We start from the raw sequence: 22,846 nt of genomic DNA, 5'->3' as shown, positions 1-22,846 counted from the left end.
TGCTTCCGGAGGCTGGTGGTTCTGATTTGCTTGGCAATGAGCCTGCAGACACATGCCAACCCCCCACCCTGGCCAGTCCTGGCTCTTGGACCAGGTCAGAGTTTGAGGAAAGGGCTAGAGGATGGGATGGCGCTGATGGTTCTCAGGGGCAGGCTGGCCGGGGGAGGAAGGCTCTGCCAGGCAGGAGAGCTGAGGCCAGATAACTTCAAGCCCAGGCAGTGGCCTTGACATACAAGGTCTCATTTTAGCCTGAGACGCAAACTATACTCAGGCCTGGGGACAGGAGATTCATGTCTGAAGATCCAGCTGCAGGGTCCAGGGAACCAGTCCAGGTCCGTGGGCTGAGGGAGAACCCCAGGCCTTGGGAAGATGATCAAGGTATAAGACATTTTGCCAAAACAGGGACGAGGCGGAAGTCCAGGGGGATCTGGGCAGAGCAAGGTGATAACGTGTGTACCGTTTACCGACCAGGGAGCGCTGGGGGCGCTTTACACACTTTTAGAGCTCAAGACTTTACAGAAGGCTGAGCACCGAAGAATTGATGCTTTCAGACTGCAATGCTGGAGAAGTCTCTTGAGAGCCCCTTGAATAGCAAGGAGATTAGTCAATCCTAAAGGAAATCAACCCTGAATATTTGTTGGAAGGACTGATGCTGAAGCTCCAATACTTTGGCCACCTGATGCGAAGAGCAGACTCATTGGAAAAGACCCTGATGCTGGGAAAGATTGAGGGCAGGAGGAGAAGGGGATGACAGAGGATGAAATGGTTGGATGGCATCACCAACTCAATGGACATGAGCTTGAGAAAACTCTGGGAGATGGTGAAGGACAGGGAAGCCTGGTGTGCTGCAGTCCATGAGGCTGCAAAAAGTTGGACGTGACTGAGCAACTGAACAACAAAGGTATGGAAGCAATCTAAGTGCCCAGTGATGAACGAATATAGAAGACGTTATAGACACATACACACACAGGGGACTACTACTTACTTAGCCATAAAAAGATGAAATCTTGCCATTTGCAACAACATGAATGGACCTTGAGGGTATTACATTAAGTGAAATAAGCAAGATTGAGAAAGACAAATACCATATGGTTTTACTCATAAGCAGAACATGAAAAAAAAAAGGAACAAATCAAACCAAACGTGGTGATGGTTACAAGGGGAGGATGGAGGAGAAGGTGGAACGGGTAAAGGGATCTAGCTTTACGGTGACTGACGGAAACTTTCAGTGGTAAGCACATTACAGTGTATACAGAATTCAAAATATAATGCTGGATAAATTAGTGGTTTGGGATTAGCAAATACACACTAATAGATATAAAACAGATAAAAAACAAAGATGTATGATGTACCGTGTAGCACAGGGATCTACAGTCAATATCATGTAAAAAGCCTAGAATGGAAAGGGATATGAAAAAAATTTATACACATGAAAAAGTGAAAGTGTTAGTTGCTCAGTCATGTCCAGCTCTTTGGGACCCCATGGACTGTAGCCCACCAGGCTCCTTTGCCCATGGAATTCTCCAGGCAAGAATACCAGAGTGGGTCACCATTCCCTTCTCCAGGGGATCTTCCCGACCCAGGGATTGAAGCTGTGTCTCTTATGTCTCCTGTACCGGCACGCAGGTTCTTTACCACTAGCGCCACCTGGGGAGCCCGATGTTATAAGCCAATGTTACCTGAATTGTAAAAAAAGATGCCCTTACAAAGACTGTTTATACTTAATGGAAGGTTTTCCCAACTTTTTACTCTTACAGCAGTGTTAGCAGGGGGAGTGAGGGGTTGAGGGCGCATTTCCACAAAGGATGACTATTTTCAGAAACATAACTATCTCTTTTCCCTGTCAGATGTCGCCCATTGATTTGCAGCTATATAATTATTTGATTTCAGGAAGAGCCACTCCATATTACAGGAACATACAGGGCACACCCTTCTCTTTGCCAGACCATCTAGGCAGAGACTGATGGCTGACCCTGACAGTCTAGTGACTGGGACTTGGAACGCAGTGCAAAATACCCCAGGGATGGTCACTGCTCTTCAGCTTCTGTGATCACACATGAAAATCACTTGTGACTCCTGAGTATCACTTCATAGGTACCGAACATGAAAGTTACAAGGGATGCAAAAGACGTCTACGAGATGAGTCTGCTTCCCCAGAATCAAGGAAGAAATATCATTTCATTCTGTTCTGCAGAGTTGTGCCACTCACTCGGTGACAGAATGGATCCCATAGGAACATACATTATTTTACACTACATCATAGGAAAATAACTGCATTGTCTTGCCAGAAACATTGTTCCTGTTTGTCCCAAAGGGGCTGGCTCAGGACCAGTATTCCTGCAGACACTGATGACGTTCTCTGATCACTCACTTGATTACAGGACGCTGTGGCCAGTGCGATGTGTGTGCACCATCGTTTTCACACGAGCTTGTTGAACCTGACTCCACAGTACGTGACCTTGGAGAACATTTTCACCCTTTAATTGCTTGGTGGTTTTTTTCCTTCAAAAACAATAGATGACATTCACCAAGAATTCAGGCTTTTCTTTAGAAGCTTAGGTATTTGTCATGGCGCTACATATCCTGCTCATTTAATCCTCAAAATCATGATACAAGGCAGGCACTAGAATTATACCCATGATGCTGACGGGGTGACTGAGGTCAAACACACAGAGGTCAAACAGCCCAGGATACATGGCAAGTCAGTGGCAAACTGAGATTTGACCCTGGTCAGTTGAACCTGAGCCTGAACTTGAACCTCAGCTTCAGAACCAGAACCCTCTGGACATACACCAAGCTTGACCCATGCATCTGACATGTACCATGCTTCTAGGTCTTAGTCACTAAAAAATTAAAAACAGCCACTGATAAATTATATTTAAGATATTTCTTTGAAACAATGAAGTATGCACAAAAAAACACCACTGGCAGAAGCAGAATCCTTTTCAAGTGATTTTTTGAGCAATAGATATCAGCTACAAAAACAGTACATATGCTATTTATATAAATACCTTGGCCACCTGATGCAAACAGTGATTTACTGGAAAAGACCCTGATGCTGGGAAAGCCTGAAGGCAAAAGCAGAAGAGGGTGGCAGAGGATGAAATGGCTGGATGGCATCACCGATTCAATGGACAAGAACCTGGGCAAATTCTGGGAGATGGTGAGGGACAGGGAGGCCTGGTGTGCTGCAGTCCGTGGGGACGCAAAGAGTCGGTCACGACTTTGTGACTTAACAACAACAACGTCTTGTTCAAATCCATGAACACTGTTTAACAGAGATCAGCTGGAAGGGTACGAGGCCACTTCCTGGGGTGACAGAAATGTAACCACAGGAAAGTGGGTGACACATGTGTATGTGGTTGTCAGAACTGCTGGAACTCCTGGCTCCCTCAGATGCGTGCAAGGCACTGTGTCCACAATATGCGTGCTCAGTCACGTCTGACTCTTTGCAACCCCATGAACTGCAGCCCACCAGGCTCCCCTGTCCATGGGATTTCCCAGGCAAGAATACAGGAGTGGTTTGCCATTTCCTCCTCCAGGGGATCTTCCCAACCCAGGGATGGAACCCACATCTCCCGCGTTGCAGGCAGACTCTTTACTGCTGAGCCACCCGGGAAGCCCAGGCAGACCATACCTTGATACAAATGTTTAAAAATTACCCTTCCCCACCTCACTAAATAATACAGTAATTGCAAGATTTCAGGATGTATCGCAAGGATCTCACAAGGATGCTTTGAGTGAATTTTTTGGTTTACGTTTGGACTAAGAATGAGGTGTTCAAGGGACTGGCAGGAGCCTTGCACATTCAGGGCGGCCTGTGAGCCAAAGCCTCCTGCAGTCTAGGCTTTAAATGGATCTGCAGAGTGAGTGGTCTTTGCTGAGCTTGGGGAGGGAGGAGGCCTTGTGATGATGAGGGGGAGAGACAGTGGACGGGAGGAGTCAGGCCAGGGGAGCAGGGTTTTGCAGGCGGCACGGCCGAGCCACGCTGGGGAGCACAGTCCTCAAGGTCATGGGCGGTGCCGATGACATCAATAGATGCATGATGATGGGGCCTTCCAGGCCACGAGATCAACCACTCCATGGAATCTCGGCAGAAGCGCCCCAGGGAGAAGCCATGGAGACCCACAGGCTCGTCTTCAGCGGTGAAGGGGTGCCCCAGCCGATGAGGTGTCTGATGGGCAGCACTAGGGTTTGGGAAGGCCACGTCAGAGCTGGTGTCTGGAACGTCGGTCCTGGGTGACTCATTAAACCACATCCCGGGTGGCCATTGCAGGGCTCGGGCTCAGCTTCAGACCACTGCCCAAAGAGCCCCCTTTCGAAAAGCGCCAGGAGACGGGCTGTTGTAGCAGCAACCGGACTCCACTCCCTCACCTCGGGAAGCACGTTTGCGCTGTAAATACACGCATTCTCTGTGCTCCAGGCCCCCGTGGGGCACCCCCCTTTGGATAATCACCCAAGTGTCCGCGGGCTGGCCAAACACCAGGGCTGCTCCGCAGAGAGCCTGAAGGAGTGTTAGCAACGGGACAGCAAAGCTTTCCAGGCTCCCTGCGAACACATGGGTCAGGGGACTGCCTTTGATGGTGGCTTCACGGCCAGATGAAACCCAGCTGTGGTGTTGGGAGCGCGTTTCAGAAATCAAGCGTGACCGGCAGGTACAGAGGACCCAGTGGGCGCAACAACAGGGTGAGTGGTACAGAGCCAGCCGCAGGCTCCTAACTCGAAGCCGGCAGCTGCATTCCCTGCCCTTGAATAAGTAATTCAGCCTCCCGCAGCCCCATGGTTTCCAAACCAGGTGGGCAAATGTGAGGAACAGAGTCCTCTTCAACCTTGGGCTGAGACCAGCGAGTTCTCAGGAAGCCGTGATGAAGTCGGAAGGCTTGTTTCCATCTCAGCAGAGCACACCCTCCTCCAGGAGACGGGCTATAGAAAACCACATGACTGGGAAGCTGCTGCTGGTCTCCTCGCTTCCTGCCTCCACCTGTGTCTCTCCCCACTTCCAGCGGGCCTCGCTCTGCTCTCGGTCCATTGCTTCCTGCATCCCGATCTCTGCTTGCCATGAAGGCTGAGCTGGGATGAAGGCGGCTGGCTTTATCTGGCCTCCTGGGGTTTGAGGGCAGGGGACCAGTCAGGGTCTGGAGGCACCCTGGTTGGGCTGAAGAGCTGCATGTGAGCATTTACAGAGGAGGACAGGCGAGGCCTGGAGGTCAGGCCCCAGGCCAGCAAAGCAGCAGCACAGCTGACCAGTGGCCGCAGACCACACGCCCTGGTGCCCGGGGCGGGGGGGCGGAGAGCTTGGGGATCGTCCTGGCAGCCCCCCAGCCAGCAGCCACTTCAAGGGCAGGGGCCACACTCCCACGGCTGAGGCTGCCCTTTCCGGGCCACTTGGCTGGGGGCTTCCCTGATGGCTCAGTTGGTAAAGAATCTGCCTGCAATGCAGGAGACCCTGGTTCGATTCCTGGGTTGGGAAGATCCCCTGGGGAAGGGATAGGCTACCCACTCCAGTATTCTTGGACTTCCCTTGTGCCTCAGTTGGTAAAGGATCCGTCTGCAATGTGGGAGACCTGGGTTCGATCCCTGGGTTGGGAAGATCCCTTGGAGAAGGGAAAGGCTACCCACTCCAGTATTCTGGTCTGGAGAATTCCATGGACTGTAGTCCATGGGGTCGCAAAGAGTTAGACATAACTGAGTACTTTCACTTTTACTTGGCAGCTGGCTAGAGCATGCCTGCCTCCCTGAAGAGTCTAGGGAGAAAGGCCGGAGCTAGTCCTGTGTGACCTGCAAACCTCCAGACCCTCAGCTCTCAGCAAAGGTGGCTCATTTGACAACAGGGCTGCGGGTTAAGGAGGGTGGAAGACATGTCTGGAGCGAGGCTTGGCCTTCACCTTGTCCCAGAACAAGCCTGTTCCAGCTGCTCCATCTACACCGGGGGCCTCTGGGCCTCCCTGGAGCTCGGCCAATGACCTGGGGGCTGCCTCCCGGTCCTGCTCCTGCTCTGCCCGCACTGGGTGCTGCTGGTCGGGTGGGAGGGCCCCGCCGGCCCCCTGGTCCCACCTGCCGAGGTCTCCACCCTGACTGGCGTGTGGGGACACCGGGTCCGAGAACACTCTGGATAAAGAGGTGGACCAAGGCGCGTGGAGAAAATGGGCTGGAAGAACACAGAGGGCTCCAGGCTGGCCCCGCTCTCAGCTTCTGCCCTCTCTGCAGCCTGAGATGAGCCTTTGTGGGTGGCCCAGGGCATCTTCCCACCTGACCTGTGCAAGCGCCTCAGGAAGCAGGCACGGCTGCTTCAGGTTTACAGATGACAAGACTGAGGCCTGGGCATGCTCTGCTAACTTACTCCCAGGGGCAGAGTGAGGACCAGAACCCAGCAAGGGCTGTTCCCATAGCTACCACCTTTGTCTTCTCCGGAGAATTGCTGTCTAAGCCTCCTGCAACAGACGCATGAGAGATTTTGCCAAGGAAGTAACCTGCTGTCAGGGGGAAAACCTCCCACTCCCGGGTTACAAGTCTACGCGAGATCGGTATTTCTAATAAGCACCCCTAAGTGCCCCTGATTTCTTCTCTTTTCTCATACAAAGTGCTCAAAGGACCCCCCCAGCCCTTCCCTAGAGCAGACACGCAGTCCCAGCCCCAGGCAGCCCGTACCCCTGACAAAGGCTGACCAGCGATTCCTCCCCTCGAGGAGGCAGGCGGGCGCGACCAGCATGCGTCTGGGGAAAGCAGAACTCAGCGCCTCGGATGGACGTGCGGCAGACTGACCGGTCGTCCCTCGGTGCGCGCTAAGCCCGAGCAAGAAACTAAAATGCTGGCCATCACGCTTTCCAGCCACCAGTCTCCCCGCGCTCAGGGGGCATCATGGTCCTCAAGTGTCGGAAAGAAGACCACGTGCTACACTGCAGGGGGTGGGCATGGGCGAGGGTGAGGCCCCTGCCCCAAGCTGCGCGCTTGGTGCTGGCGGGAGGTGAGGGGGCAGGCGCAGGCACGCTGCCATCTGGTCATCCTGTGTCCTGCGGAGCCCCGAGGGCAGCTGTACTGTGTCTCGCGGCTGTCTGGTGCCACATGCAGTACCCTCTGGCCACCGACCCCCAACAGCCCAGCGGCAAAGCACGAAGGCTCAGAGTGTGGGTTCTGGAGCTGCGCTCCTGGGAACAGACTCCCTGTCACCAAGTACCTGCTGTGTGACCTCCGGGGGGTTCTGGGAAACGTTAAGTATCAGGATGCTGTGCGACAGCTCAGGGGCTGTGCTCAGGGTTGTCAGGATGTCGGGGGGCTGGCAAGGCAGGACGGCGTGGGGTGGGGACGGCGTGGGAGGGCCGGCCCACCCGCCTGGGTGCTGTCAGAAGTGGGCAGGCATGCGAGAGCTGGCATACTCGGTCTTCACAATCCTGATGGGCCACGTGGATCCACCCTGGAGGTTATGCTTTGCAGGCGAACAACAGCCTTCTCAGTCTCCCAAGGACTGGCTCGCCACCACCCCCAGCTTTTGGGGCTTGGCTCACCTCTGGTCTCGATGGCTTCAGGGTGCTGGGTGCCAAGGGCCAAGGTCACCTTGCTTTGGGCCACAGACTCTTCAGTTGCGAAGGTCTCTCACGAGCTGCGTGATGACGTGAGAGGCAGTGGTCTGGTTTGGGAGGGTTCCCCTCGATGGTACTCGTAGACGGATGGGCTTATTTCAGGACTTTTGATTCTATACCGTTGATCTATATGTCTATTCTTATGGCAGCATCATGATCTGGGATTATTATAATTTTGTAGTAAGTTTTGAAATTAGGATATTTGGTTCCTCCCACTTTGTTATTTTTTTAAAATAACAAATTTTTACAAAATTGTTTTGTCTATCTGAAGGTCTCGTGAGTTTCCATATAATGTATGGCATCAGCTTGACCATTCCTGCAAAAAAAGGCACTTGCATTTCTGAAAGAGACTGTTGAATCTGTATGTTATTCTGGGGAGTCCTGCTATCACAGCAGCATTAGGTCTTTGACTCCACGAACACAGACGTCCTGTCAGTTATTGGTTCTTGTTGTTTGGTCACTGTGCCATGTCCGACTCTGTGACCCCACAGACTGCAGCCCACCAGGCTTCCCTGTCCTTCACTATCTCCCGGAGTCTGCTCAAATCCATGTCCACTGAGTCGGTGGTGCTATCTAACAACCTCATCTGCTGTCTGCCCCTTCTCCTTTTGCCTTCAGTCTTTCCTAACATCAAGGTCTTTTCAAATGGGTCAGGTCTTCGCATCAGGTGGCCCAAGTATTGGAGCTTCAGCATCAGTACTTTCAATGAATATTCAGGACTGATTTCCTCTAGGATGGACTGGTTGGATCTCCTTGCAGTCCAAGGGACTCTCCAGAGTCTTCTCCAACACCACAATTTGAAAGCACCAATTCTTCGGTGCTTAGCCTTCTTTATGGTCCAACTCTCACATCCATATATGATACTGGAAAAGCCATAGCTTTGACTATATGGACTTTTGTTGGCAAAGTGATGCCACTGCTTCTTAATATCCTATCTAGGTTTGTCATAGCTCTCCTTCCAGGGAGCAAGTGTCTGTAGTTTTACAGCTGCGGTCACTGTCCACAATGATTTTGGAGCCCAAGAAAAAAAATCTGTCATTGTTGTTATTGTTTACTCACTAAGTTGTGTCTGACTCTTTCTGACCCCATGGGCTGTAGCCTGCCAGGCTCCTCTGTCCATGGGATTTCCCAGGCAAGAACACTGGAGTGAGAGGCCATTTCCTTCTCCAGGGGTCTTCCTGACCCAGGGATGGAACCTGAGACTTCTGCATTGGCAGGCAGATTCTTTACCACCGAGCCACCAGGGAAGCCACAAAATCTGTCACTGTTTCCACTCTTACCCCTTCTATTTGTCGAAGTGATGAAACGAGATGCCATGATCCTAGCTTTTTGAATTTGAGCTTCAGACCAGCTTTTTCACTCTCCTCTTTCACACTTATCAAGAGGCTCTTTAGTTCCTCTTCACTTTCTGCCATTAGAGTGGTATCATCTGCATGTCTGAGGTTGTTGATATTTCTCTCAGCAATCTTGATTCCAGCTTGTGCTTCTTCCAGTCGGGCATTTCCCATGATGTACTTGCATATAATTTAAATAAGCAGGGTGACAATACACAGCCTTGTTGTCCTCCTTCCTAATTTTGAACCGGCCAGTTGTTAGTCTTCTTTAATTTCTCTCAAAGACGCTTTGTAGCTTTCAGTATATAGGTTAAATTTACTCTTCAGTATATTATTCTTTTTGATGCTTTTGTAAATGGAATGGTACCCTTAATTTTTATTTTGGATTGTCCATTTCTTGTGTATAGAGCTACAACTGAATTTTGTGTATTGCTGAGGTCCTTTATTAGCCCTAATAGTTCATTGTGAATTCCTTTAGATTTTCTATATACAAGACGATGTCATCTGCAAATAGAGACAGTTTTACTCCTTCCTTTTTAATCCGAATGCCTTTGGTTTCTTTTCCTTGCCTAATTCCCTGGCTTGAACTTACAGTACAAAGTTGACGAGGAGTGGAGACAGCGGACTTGTGTTGTTCCTGATCTAAGGGTGGAAGCTTCCAGTACTTTGCCATTAAGTTTGATGTTAGCTGTGGGTTTTTCATGCATGTCCTTTATCAGGTTGAGGAAGTTTCTTTTTATTCCCACTTGGCTGAGTGTTTGTATCACGAAGGGGCACTGAATTCTGTCAAATGTACTTTGTGCATCTCTTGAGATGACTATGCAGTGTTTGTCCTTTAGTCTATCGATGTGGCGTATTATCACACTGCCTCACTTTTGACTGAACCAACCTTGCATTCCTGGGGAAAATGCCATCTGATCATAGTATATAATCCTTTTGTACGAGGGCAGACATAGAGATATAGCATCTTTGGGATGGCATACTGGATATGCCAGGCCCATTAGAGTCTGGTAAAGAAAGAAGACTGGTAACCTGGGTCTTCAGAAATGAGGAATAAAGTCCAGGGACTTGGGCTAAGACTGGGAGAGAGACCCCACACAGGCTGCAGGCATTTGTTTATACTGCCTGGTGGAGACCAGTGCTTCTCAAATTTTAACGTGCACAGGAATCACCCAGAGAGCTAAAACTCATCACTGGGCCCCTCCACGGGGACACGCTCGGAATGGGGCCCAGGAATGCACACTGCTGACGCTGCAATAAACCACTCTGCAGATACAAAGCAAAATCAACACGGACCATGCCCTCTACATCAGCAGACCCTCCCCAGCACCTGAGCGGGCAAGGGGCACCTGCCTCTCTCCCCAGCAGCACGCAGGACCCAGGCACAAAGCCGACTGGGATTTCCAGACAAAAGATCCCAGGAAACTTCCTAAATACGATTCTCCTTTAGCATTAAATCGCATGATTAAGTGTGTGGATTAATGACTAGTTCATCTGAAAAATGAGAAAAAGCTTGGTTTTTAAAAAATCACAATCATAGAAGATGCTGCCTGTGGAACTGGAACTACCCTCTGGTCCAGCTCCACATTTCATCATGTGGATAATAAAAAATATGGTTGTGAGGCTTTTGGGAAAACAAGCTGAATGTTTTCAACAGACACTGTTGGGTCAGGGATTCAGGCAGGAGAAGGATGTGGTTATGGGAAAATCTGAACCTTTTGACTACATTGCCTCGAGCATCTGTTTAGGTATCAGCACTATTTTTTAAAAAAATTTTCATTCAGCACTGTCTTCCACAGAAGCTCTAAGGATTAGCACTGACATCAGAAAATTAAGACTTCAGAATCGTGACTGAGTAACTTAAAAAATCAGGTCTGCCATATGAATGCAAACTGAAATGAATGATGCTTTATTATCCTCAAGTTACCATGAATGAGGCTACGAGATTTTATAAGTGGAAAAATATTACAGTTACATTATTATACATAATAAATTTACAGTAATAATATCTAAATGCAGACACAGGCTGGTAGGAGTATGAGCTGGGGCCGAGGGGAGGAGAGGGAATGGATACGTGTACACACGGTGGGACCTCTGGATGCCACAACTGGCCGGCGGATGTGGCCATATGATGCTGAGCAGGAAAAGGCCAAGAGCAGCTGGAGGACCAGGGCGGGTGTCAGAAGTTAGGTCCTGAGTCCAAATGACCTGTCCCTGAGTCCTGGGTGACCCGAGATAAACGGCTCCAGGACCCTAACTTCATAGTCTCTCCACCTGGGAAAGGGTGGGGGCGGGGGTCATCCGATGTTGCAAGATGGCTCTGTGCTCAGAAAAAGTGCCCCATACCCTGTGAGCTGGGCTTCCCAGGTGGTGCTAGTGGTAAAGAACCCGCCTGTGAATGCAGGAGACACAAGAGACACAGATTCAACCCCTGGGCTGGGAAGATGCCCTGGAGGAGGGCAAGGCAATCCACTCCAGTATTCTTTCCTGGAGAATCCCATGGACAGAGGAGCCTGGTGGATTATAGTCCATGGGGTCACAAAGAGTCAGATGGGTCTGAGGCGACCTAGCAATGCACACGGTGAGCTCTGGGCCAGGCTTACTTGCTTCGGCCTCTTGCTCATTATGAGGAAGAAGAAAGCAGAGCCTCGCTCAGAAGAAAGAAGTTTCTGCTGCAAAATGACCCAAACATCACTGAGAGGAAGGACCCTCTGGAAAATTCTCTGCTGTGGAGGAATCAAAACACAGGCAGTTGTTTTAGAGTATTTCTAGGCACCAGCTTAGAATGTCTCTCATGATACGTAACTCAAGCCTAATGGTTCATCTCCACATCACATTGCTCCATCTACGACCACAAATGGACGTGGGCTCAGAAGTGGTCAGGGCCCCAGCAAGAAATGGATGCGAGCAGATGACTGCATTTTCAGCTTTACCAGTGACAGTAAAAATCCTTAAACATAAAAAAATTCCTTGATTGTCTCCATGGCTGCATTTCAGAAAGCAAATGAGAGCGATTTTCAACCCAAGACGGCTCCCTGGCCGCAAAGCTGGCTCCCCCACATTTGGTTTCCTGCAGGATCAAATAAAAGACGGGTTCGCGTGCGGCAGGCAGACGGGATAAACCAGCAGCACTATTCCGTCCACCTGCTTCAAAGGCAGGTGACGGCAGAGTTACGCTGCAAAACGTGGATCCCGCTTTACTTAACTTAATGGAGAACCTTGTTAGATCCGCCTTTCTTATAATTAGGGCCGGTCTATCCCAAGAGCTTAATCAGAGAGTGCTGCCAGTGCGTGGATTCCCTCCACACTCCCTGCCTACAGTTTACCGGAGGGACGGCTCTGTCTGTTGTCAACTGTAATCTTCAGGTATTATTTTTGAGGCAGTGTTAATGCACTTCTCATTTGTACACTTCCCTGAACGGCTTAATACTTATAGTGGACTATTTCTGATTTGGGTGCAGAGCTCAGGGAAACCCTAGCTTATTTAGCAACGTGCTAATGAGGACCGTCCAGTCAAGGAGAGTCTCTGAGTTACAGCTCTGGGGTCTGACTCCAAGCCGCCCTGCTCCGAGAAGTCACTAAAATATCTGAAGTCAAAGACTAGGTCCCCCGAGCAGCTGCTGGGTTTGCAGAGCCACGGATGTGTAAACTTCACAGGCAGTAAATGTCACTCCTGTGCGGGGTACGGCATGCCTGCAAACCCAAGGCTCCTCGAGGCCGGCCAGTTGTCCCCACATGCTCAGGAGGCTGTCCCCGCCTGGACCTGAGGCTGGGAGGGCGGGCCCCCGCTCTGGAGGCTGGGGCCAGGGCATGCCCGCCGACAGGCACGCCGCGATGACAGGAATGCACCCGGAGTTGCAATTAGTGGCCCTGTCGTTTTCGGGGGCTCCTGCCAATTAATTAAGCCTGTCAAACAGAAAAACCACCGCGCTCACATGATAATTTATATTGGAAGAGACGAGCCTGCCGGAGCACAGCGGCTCCCTCCGCAAACAGAATTCTTCCCTCTGAGCGCGGAAACGCATAAGAGAAAATAAATAAAATAAAACAACAACAGGAAAGGGCGGGTGGGGTGGCGTGGGGGGTTGGTCCTGCAAGGGGAAGAAGAAAAGTGAGGCTGTCCTTGGGATAATTGTTAACTCTGATCGCCAGAGTCGAAGACGGGGCTGATTAAAACTCCCGAGGAGCCCCCAGCTCTCTGAACCCTCTGCGTCCGTCTGGGATGACAGAATCAGAGGAGTTTATTCATACCATTAAGCCCCAGAGAACTTAATTGAAAGAAGAGCACAGCCCGGACCTTGACAAGCGGGAGGTCACAGTAATTGCTGCCGGACATATTTAACATTAAGATAATCAGGCCATTAATTACCCTTTGGATCATTAAATCAGCCAGTTGCAAAATGAAATTTCTGCCTCTATTACTCACTTGAGAGACCACAGGGGTGGCCTTTAATTTATCAGTGAGCTTGAGATACAAAGGCTGGGCTGGGGGGAGGGCACGCGGGGAAGGGGGACAGGGTTCCCCCCCCACCCCCCCACGCTCAGCGGCTCTGGCGGCAGAGGCAGGGCATCAATCCGCCATGCTCGGTGATCGTGGCAAATTAACTAGGTAAGATAACCTCCGCTTCCAAAGGCAGAGGCTGGGGGTATGTAAATAGATGAGGGCAGACAGGGAGATCAGAGTCTGCACACCACTTAGCAGGATAATAAAGGAAATCATCCTTGATTATCAGTGCTAATTTGGACACTGCCGGTAGCTTGTTATGCGTGTTCTGAGTAGCATTTAATTAATTCAATTGCTTGTTAATGAGGGAAGTGACATGTGGGGAGCAGATGTCACCCAACTGCAGATGGGTTCTGGTCATCACGGCAAAGTCCTTTTTTTATCCCCCCCCATGTTTCTCCCCCTGCCCATTTTTCTTTTTCCTTTTTTTTTTTAAGGAAAGAAAATAGGAAAAGGTGTCAAGCATAGAGGAACACTCAAAAGAGACAAAACACCGACCTCAGCGGGGCCAAGAGCTGTGGAAAAATAATAAGATGAGACAATCCTGGGGCCGCGTGGGTCCGCACGTTCCCCGAGGCCGCATTTGGATCAGTGCATCTTTATGCCAGAAATTTGAGGCCGAGATTACGATATTGTGATCTTAACGATCAAACCTAACGAGACAGAGACGTGGCCAAGTGGGGCTGCTTTTAATATCTCGGAGGGAGCGGTGGGGATCCAATTATTTTCAGTTTGGATACATTTCCCCTTTATCAATATCTCCATGTGCATAAATAAGATGAAAGTGGCGTTCGGAAATCAAAAGGACACGGAACTCGGATCACCGGGTGGACCCGCTCGGCCTGTGAGTGTGTGGCCTGTCAGTCCCTCCCACGCAGATTCCTGACGTCCGGCCCCACGGCCTCGTCCCGGACTGACAGCGTTTTAGAGGTTAAAGACAAGAGGGGCACCCAGGGGCGCAGGGGAACTGACACATGACGGAACCCAGAGAAAGGATGCTTGGAGAGGGAAGGGAACACACACTCATCAGCAAGCTGGGGTCCCTTCCGAGTGGGATCAAAGAGACGGTGGATGATTTCAGCTGGGCTCAGAGCTGTTCCCAAGGGCTCTTTCATGGAATTGAAAACGCAAGCTCTCCACTTCCAGGTTCCTTTGATTTCCTAGACCAAATCGGCAGGCCCCCAAAGCGCCTTGTAAACAGGCTACCTGCCGTGAAATGCAAATAGCAACTGGTCCCTGCACACCCTCCCGGGCTTTGGCCAAAGCTCGACACCTGGAGATACAAAGATGGGAGATGAAGAGAGAGCCGCTCAGCCCAGCAGAGTTCAGCTGCTGCCAAGAGGAATGCGGCTGCGGAGGGCTCTGATCGGTCCTGGTAGGACATTCTTTTCCCTGCAAGTCAATCGAAAAAGCTTCTAAGTGCAAGGGGGATGGGATTGAGAAGAAGGACCTGCCTTAAGTGATGCAGACCAGTCCCCCGAGAACACCAGCGCATGGCTGAACGTGCCAGGATGTGCACAGAGGCTTGTGAAGATGGCTTCATCGTGTGCTGGGCGTTTTGCTCACGAACACACAACGGTTCCAAGGCTCCAAGGCTGCAAGACCCCCTGACATGTGTATTCCAAGCGAGCCAGTTTTCTGTCTCACTCACTCACTCCAGAAAGACTCACACGACTGTTTTAATGTCTTTACCTCCGAATTGTGTCCTGACATGGGTACTGGAGCCCTGCCTGGTTGCTCCAGGCCCTGCGGGTGACCACACACTCAGGCGCTGACTGGCTTGCAGAAAGCAGGCCGCCCCTCCGTAAGCCCCCGACGCTAGTTCTCTCTGTTCCCACCTCGCCTCTCCCTCTGCAGCCTCATTTACAATCAATATTTTAAGTGTGTGCTTAAATGGTATCAATAGCAATTAGAGGGGAATTCTGATTCCACCCCAGATGTAGTTAATTGTTACCACATCGATCTCTAACTGGCTCCTTTCTCCAAATTAAACCTCCATCACAGTGTGGGATGAAGGGCCCCTTCTCCCCTCCCACGACAATAAATTTAATATCGAATGCACCAGGGGAAAAAAAAATGGCAGTTGTTGCAGAATCCATCCAAAAAAAGATTTTTTTTTCTTCCTGGGAGTAATTAAAAGATGCTTTTCTTGACTAATGATCCCCCAGTTTAGGAATGGGAAGTCAATACGGCTTTGCCGCCGTCAGCTTCGATTGATCTCTGTGCTGTTCAAGTTTGAACGGCAGTTCTCGGGGCAGCTGAGAATCGCTGGAACCAATTATGAGCCGTCCGAGGCTGCCCTAATCAGGGTGCAGGGGACAGACGGCTGGTCAGAGGACCCTGCTTCCCTGTGTCCTGTGTCACCCGCAGGCCTGGGCGACACCGTGCAAGGTGGTTTCAGGTTTTTTTTTTTGGAGAAGGATCTGCTGGGTTCCACTTCCCCATGGTCTTGAGTGTGTGTGTGTGTAAGGATCTGCCGGGTTCTACCTCCCCATGGTCCTCAGCCTGTGTGTGTGTTTGAAGGATCTGCTGTGTTCTACTCCCCCATGCTCCTGAGCGTGTGTGTGTGTGCGTGCATGCGTGTGTGCTGGGGGAGGAACAGCACATTTCTAATTATACGCCACTGTCAGAATGAATCTTCTGAACAAGACAGAATGGACGGAGCTTCTCGGAAAAACAGCTGGGCCCCTTTTCAAAGAATTAGACTGGATATATTGCACTTGGCTTTTCCTCAGATGGAGATAAAAATTTATTAAAATATTTCTTTTTAGTATTACCTTAGGGCCACATTAGCGAGCCCTCCAGCTGTTTGTGCTAGCGAGCACCGCTTCTGTGGAGACAGCGAGATGGGGCGGGTGGGGGGGGGGTGCGTATCTCTCCTGGTCTTGGGGAAGCAGGGACCAGGCCAGGCATCACTTCTTACATCGTAAGTGGAATTCCATGCGGACATTCCAGGGCAAACTTTTTAGTTTTCTTTCTGTTTGAAGATACTGCAGGAGGTACTGGAGGAGGTAGGGGTCTGGGTTTTCACGATGCAATTATGTTGAGTTGTTTCTGAGTGTATCTGAGGCTCTCCCTCTGTTCTACCAGGACCACCGCCTTCAGACCGGTCTCCTCACCTGTCTCCGTCTCTTCCTATGATCCTGCTGGCTGCCTCTGATCCTCCCGGGAACAGGTGGGACATCCATGAACACTTAAACAGCCCCAACAGCCCACCCTCTGCCCACCCCCAGTGAAAGTGAAACCTGCTCAGTCATGTCCGACTCTTTGCGACCCCATGGACTATACAGTCCATGGAATTCTCCAGGCCAGAATACTGGAGTGGGTAGCCGTTCCCTTCTCCAGGGGAATCTTCCCAAAATAGGGGTCGAAGCCAGGTGTCCTGCCTTGCAGGTGGATCCTTTACCAACTGAGCCACCAGGGAAGCCCAAGAATACTGGACTGGATAGCCTATCCCTTCTCCAGGGGAATCTGCCCAACCCAGGGATCGAACCCAGGTCTCTTGCCTTGCAGGTGGATTCTTTACCAGCTGAGCCACCAGGGAAGCCCACCCACCCCCAGAGTCACTGTTAAAGCACCACCCCTGGCTCATGAGGTCTTTGCTCCGCCATGGCCTTGCCCTTCCCCATCCCTCACTGTACCCATGGCTCCACCTCCCCAGGGGCTCCCCAGGCTTCCTTTTGCATTCCTGTCTTTGCCTAAGCCTCCACCACACACTCCCCACGCTCCTAAGCCTGGAGAACCACCCCATGATTCCAAGGCCAGCTCAGAAGACATTTCTCCTGAACTTCCCTGAGACCACAGACCCCTCCCATCTCTGAATGCCACTGGGTCCTAGCATCCTTGGCCGGCTCTGAGCACACACACCCATCACTGCAGACCTAAGGTCATCACTTGGCGACCACTTCTGTTCTATGAGAAGGCACTTGATGAATATTTGCTGAGTTTAATTAAAACTACAACTCCCTGGGAGAACTACCAAAGGCAGTCAATTCTCAAACATGTTTTATCTTCTTAAGAGTTGAACAGAATTTAGAAACTCCAAAGTTACGTTGGGCAAGACCACATAACCATACCATCCTCACCAGAGGAAGTTCATGACAATGACTCCACCTGTGAGAAAGAAAGACTCAAATGTCTGTAAACTGCAAAGATACAATATGTACAATCCTGCACAGAAGGGGAAGTCATACACTCAGGAACTTAATTAAAATACTCAAGACAGAATAATAAAATACTCTTACATACAGTCTTCACTTATGAAGATGAAACTATTACAAAATATTTCCCAGTTAAAAACTTAACTGACATCTTTGTTTCTAATCATTCTAAACAGTTTCTAGTTATGACAGATGGAAAAACAAACTCTTCTAATTCATGGTATTAAAAATAGTACATATGCTCCTTTTACACACAAACAGTAAGATGTATAAAATTAATCTTTTCTCAACTTACTTCAACGTTTTCTGCATTCACACATTAAGCTCAATCCAATTTTCAATCATTTTTCTTTTTTCAGATCTAACTACCCTTTAGTACATGTATGAAAAAATACATGTATGGGAAACTACATACATGTATGAAAAAATACATATTAAAACATGAACGAATCTTTGAAGAATGCCCCTAGTGGATGAACCAGTAGATTTCCATATTAGCGTTGTATCAAAATTTAAAACTGTAAAAGTGTATCATGTCTTCAGTTTATAGGACCGTTGCCCACATGGCATATTACATGATGTAACCGTAACTTACGTAAGAGCTCGCAGCGCCGAGCTGAGAGGTTTTAAGCAGAGAGACGCCACACACCTTTCAGTCCCCCACCCCCTTTCCACAGAGCACCTAATACGAAGAGTAGGGTTAATGAACCAGCTTCATTCTCGCAAGTGAACCGAAGGGGGCACCCCAAATTCATTTTCTAGTGTTGGTGAAGCCCGCCGCCCTGCCACACCATTACTGCTTATTGATAGAAACCGACTTCTTACCCCTCGCGTGGGGCCCACCCATAGACGGACACACAGGTTTCCTTGTCTGATCGCCGGCAAAACACATCAGCGCTGGTGCTGGGAGGCCCAGCCGCCCGCGTCACCGCGCACACACCTGAGACGCGACGGCAGCGCCCACCCACCACGCCTCTGCTTCAGACTCCGGAACGTGCGCGCTCAGAACAGCCTCGGAGACGGGACGGTCCACCCCGCCTCCGCGAAAGAGGCTTTCTCAGAAGACGTGCCATTTTACCACCTCTTAGGTACATTAAATATGCATACTAAAAAACGGCTTATAATTGCTGCAAATGAAAAATGAGAAGCAGAATGGGCTCAAAATAAATGCGTTTTTTACACTGGGTAACAATTAACACTAATGAGGAGCCACCACACGTTACCTACGCCGTACTTGGTTGATTAAATGCATTAGGAATACAGTTTAGAAAATAAAATATGTTTGGTAACTATCAACTCACTTAGTGGGAGGTCAGAGGGGAGTGGAGCCAATGGAATAGATGCTTATCAAAGACGTAAGAATAACAAAATCAAAAGAATCCCAAATTCCATAATTAGTGTTCACAGCACAGCTTATACCTATTAGAAATGTATTAATTAAAGTGATATATTCATCAGGTTAGAAGCTTAATACGTCTCTGAGAGAGGGAGAGGAATCCCCTAAGTGTAAAAACAAACATGAAAAATTAAGGAGTTGGAATTATCCACGTCTGTGGAAGACCAACTTTAAACACAGACATTTCCGGCTGGGTTATCGGCCTTCCCACCGGTGGCCGGGGCAGTTCTCGCGGTGGCTGTCGCTAAGGTCATTCCCGGTTTTGTTGAGCAGAAGGCCACGTGAGCGCCCGCCTCCCCACACCCCTACCTTGTGGAGTCCAGCGAGGGCTTCGTCCGCCCCTGGGTGCTCTCCTCCCAGACGCTGTTGGCCAGCTCGTTCCCGATGGACGACATCACTTTGATGAGCTCAATGGGCCAGTCATCGAGGTCCAGAGACCGGACTCGAGAGAGGTGGGTGCCGAGGTTCCGGTGGATCCCTGAGCACTCGATACACATGAGGGCTCCCAAGTTCAGACTGGCCCAGTTGGGATCTGCGGGCGGAGGAAGGGGACGCCAGATGCAACCAGACTGCCGTCACTCACTCCCAAGGCCCTTGGATCTCAAGAGCGAGACGGCTAGCCAGACTTCCCAGTCCAGCAGTCCCTCCTTGGAGTCAGGGCCTTAAACATGCTGCCTTGGACACCACCTGGAGCTGTCTTAGGCATCTCAGGAGGTCTGACGTGAAGGCGGCAGCTTTGAAACACCTAAGGCTTTGGCCAAGGCCTCAGAATTCCCCACACAATGAACAACTGAAAGCATGGGTTTGGAGAGAAAACACGCACGTTTGGGCACTTCCGCAGACTCCCTGGTGGCTCAGACAGCAAAGAATCTGCCTACAGTGCAGGAGACCCAGGTTCGATCCCTGGGTCGGGAAAATCCCCTGGAGAAGGAAACGGCAACCCACTGCAGTATTCTCATCTGGGAAATCCCATGGACAGAGGAGCTTCGTGGGCTACAGTCCAAGGGTCGCAGAGAGTCAGACACGACTGAACGACTAACACGCACAGTGGGCAAACCCCTTGAGCAAGCAGACACACAGGGAAAGGAAATGAGGCATGACTGGGTGTCTCTTGTGGATGGCTGCTGATGCAGGGAAGGAGAAGGAAAGAGAGGGACAGCTGGTCATTCCCAAAGCTGCAGTGTCCCTGGTAATCTCCTGCATCCGGGGCACATCAGCGTTCTTAGTGGCATGGTGGGTGTGCTTGCAAACTTCAAAGATGAAAGAGGGGCTCACCACAATGAGAACGTCTGATTCTCAGTGATCTTACTGAGGGGCAACCACCCGAGCAGGTCCCATTTCTCCATCCTTCACTGCTGGCAAGATGGTTAGGTTCCTGCTCAGCACTGTCAACCTTGACTCGCAGAACAAATCGGAACAGGCTTTGGGCTCTGACACGGCACCACGGACATCATGTGAGTCCAGGGAACAGCCCTGGGGCGCCTGGTGTGGAACCAGCTGGCCTGGTCAGGAGACTGAGGACCCAGGCCCAGGGCCGGCCTCATGCTGGAGTCTCCAGCTGATTTCCAAAGATGGGGCTGACCTTGACAGTCAATGGCTTTCACCACTGACAGAACAAATAAGGCTTAAATCATCCAGGAATAATCAATACCTTACTCTGGGTAGACTTGAAGAGTCACCAAAAAAAACCAGGTAACTGACATCATATTTATCTGGAATCATTCTATAAATGGAAAATGACCCGGGAGGGACTTTATGCTAATTCAACAGAAATCAGCCAGCCATTTATTTAATATTTAACATAGCAAGGCAGGAAGAGGGTGGGGACCATGTGGTGGCAGGGCGGGGGGGACACATGAGAAGAAGGGTCTGTGACTTCAGAAATGGTCTTGGTTGGGGGAAAAGAAACGAATGCCTGCAGAAATAATAATAATGATAACACACAGAAAACCAAATGGCTTTGCCACCGTGTCGTTGCCCGTGGCCCTGACCTCAGTCCCTCAGCCTTCCCCTTGTCTTCTGAGAAGACAAAGCAGGTTGACCTACTAGCTTAGATTAAATCCTGCTCCGTGACTGGCTCTTTGGTGACCTGGGATGTCTAACTCGACCCTTCAGACTGTTCCTGTCCCTCTAGGAGTGGGACCCACTGTAGCACCAACTATTACACGCACAAGAATTAAGAGAGACAATGCCTGGCAGGACTGGACACAGACCTGAGAGATAACGTGTTTAAAAAATAGAGCTTAGGATTGCTTTTCTCTCCACACTTGTCAAACGTGGCCTCACTCTAAACCAACTGGCCCTGGAGCCTCCCCTGAACCAGTCTCCCCTTCCCATCCACTCCTCCCCAGCCTGGGCACTCGCCTGCCTGGCCCACTCCCAGAAAACTGTCTCGCCCTCCAACTGACCACACACTGTGAAGCCTGTGAGCCATGGAATATTCCCTTTAAAGGGGTCTTCCAGACGGTGGTGGAGACCATCACGGACATGTCTCCTAACGGAGGTTCTGAGAGTACTCCGATTTTGTGCTTTTAAAGATCTCTGATAAAAACACATTTCACGTGATGACTTCTCTTCTAACTTCATGGCATGACGTGGCTTGAAAGTAAAAGTTAAAAATTCAAACAGAAGAAGATGCTTTAAAAAAGTCCCTCCAGGAACATGCAGAAGAGACCTCTTCTGTCTCCCGGAGGCCACAGACTTGGCCTCACCATCCTGCTCTTAGCTGCCCTGCCGGCTGGGGTGGTCTCTCTCCCAGGTGGGCTCTCCCCTTCTGTTTGATGTGTGACAGTCCCGAGTTCTTCCTGTAAAGTCACCCAAATCCTACCCGAGCAGCAGCTGCCCTCTCCCTGAACAAACCAGAGCCGCTCAGCCGTGCGCCCTGCTGCTGCCCTGGCTCCCAGCGACTCCCTCCCCACCTGCTCCGGCCCAGCCCACCTTCTGCACCAAGTCTGCACAGCGAGACCCCTGGGTGCTGGATGCGGCACAGCATGTGGGCAGCTGACCGAAGCCCCAGCACCTGTGGTGTGATTGTGGCTCATGGGGCTGCCAAGAGGCATAAGCAGGCCTCGTGAGAAGCCAGAATGGAAACGAACACGAAGCATACGCACAGGGACAACTGAGTCACTTTGCTATATGGCAGAAATGAATACAACACTGTAAATCAACTACACTTCACCTAATTAAAAAAGAGAGAGAGAGAGAGAAATACTTACGGTGCCATCAGAGAGGCTTCTGTGCGAAGGGCACTATGTTAAAGTCCAAACAAAAACACTTCAAGGCCTTCCGTGCCATTAAATCATGCACTACACCTTCCATAGCAGATGACAGACGTGGGTCTGCGGCAGCGTGGGCTGCATCCGCCCACCCCACCGCCCTCTGTCCAGGGCGGAGCCTCCCGCCCTTGCGCGTACTCACTCTGGGTCTCGCAGTCCACGCAGTGGGAGTTCCCGCGGATGTTCCGTATCGACTGCAAGGCCATGGCCTCACTCTGGCTGGTCAGCCGCGACTGGGCACAGAGGGAGACAGACAAACGGAAGACGTGAGAACCCTGAGATAAGTGTACATGACTGTGAAATAACACCCGGGAGTCACCGATGGATCGTGACCAAACACAGCACGAGTTTGGGTTAAAAAACGGGTCTCCTCTCCAGATGCCTTTGGGCTTCCCAGGTAGTGCCCGTGGCAAAGAGCCTGCCTGCAAACGCAGGAAGTGTAAGAGACATGCGGGTTCGATCCCTGGGTCGGGAAGATCCCCTGGAGGAGGAAGTGGCCTCCACTTCCTGGAGCCTGGCCGGCTACAGTCCACGGGGCTGCAAAGAGTCGGACACAATGGAGCGGCTGAGCCCAGCACACTAGATGTCTCTGGGATGGAG

General features: G+C 50.6%; 1 protein-coding gene across 9 annotated transcripts in view; it reads right to left on the bottom strand.

Annotated features, from left to right (window-relative positions):
* AGAP1 (ArfGAP with GTPase domain, ankyrin repeat and PH domain 1) overlaps positions 1-22,846 on the bottom strand; it is a 562,171-nt gene that overhangs the window by 39,639 nt on the left and 499,686 nt on the right. For 7 of the 9 annotated variants that reach the window (XM_055586531.1, XM_055586533.1, XM_055586526.1 and 4 more), the window contains 2 exons: positions 22,389-22,479; positions 19,281-19,503 (listed from right to left, as the gene is read on the bottom strand). In XM_055586531.1, coding sequence (XP_055442506.1) covers positions 19,281-19,503; positions 22,389-22,479 — 314 coding nt within the window. Of the gene's footprint in view, positions 1-9,926; positions 11,638-16,647; positions 17,529-19,280; positions 19,504-22,388; positions 22,480-22,846 lie in introns of those variants that run through there. The other 2 variants (XM_055586528.1, XM_055586527.1) reach the window with 2 other exon arrangements.

Source organism: Bubalus kerabau, chromosome 6 (genome assembly GCF_029407905.1).
Source record: "Bubalus kerabau isolate K-KA32 ecotype Philippines breed swamp buffalo chromosome 6, PCC_UOA_SB_1v2, whole genome shotgun sequence".
Classification (NCBI taxonomy): domain Eukaryota; kingdom Metazoa; phylum Chordata; class Mammalia; order Artiodactyla; family Bovidae; genus Bubalus; species Bubalus kerabau.
This window is presented reverse-complemented; position numbering and strand designations above follow the sequence as displayed.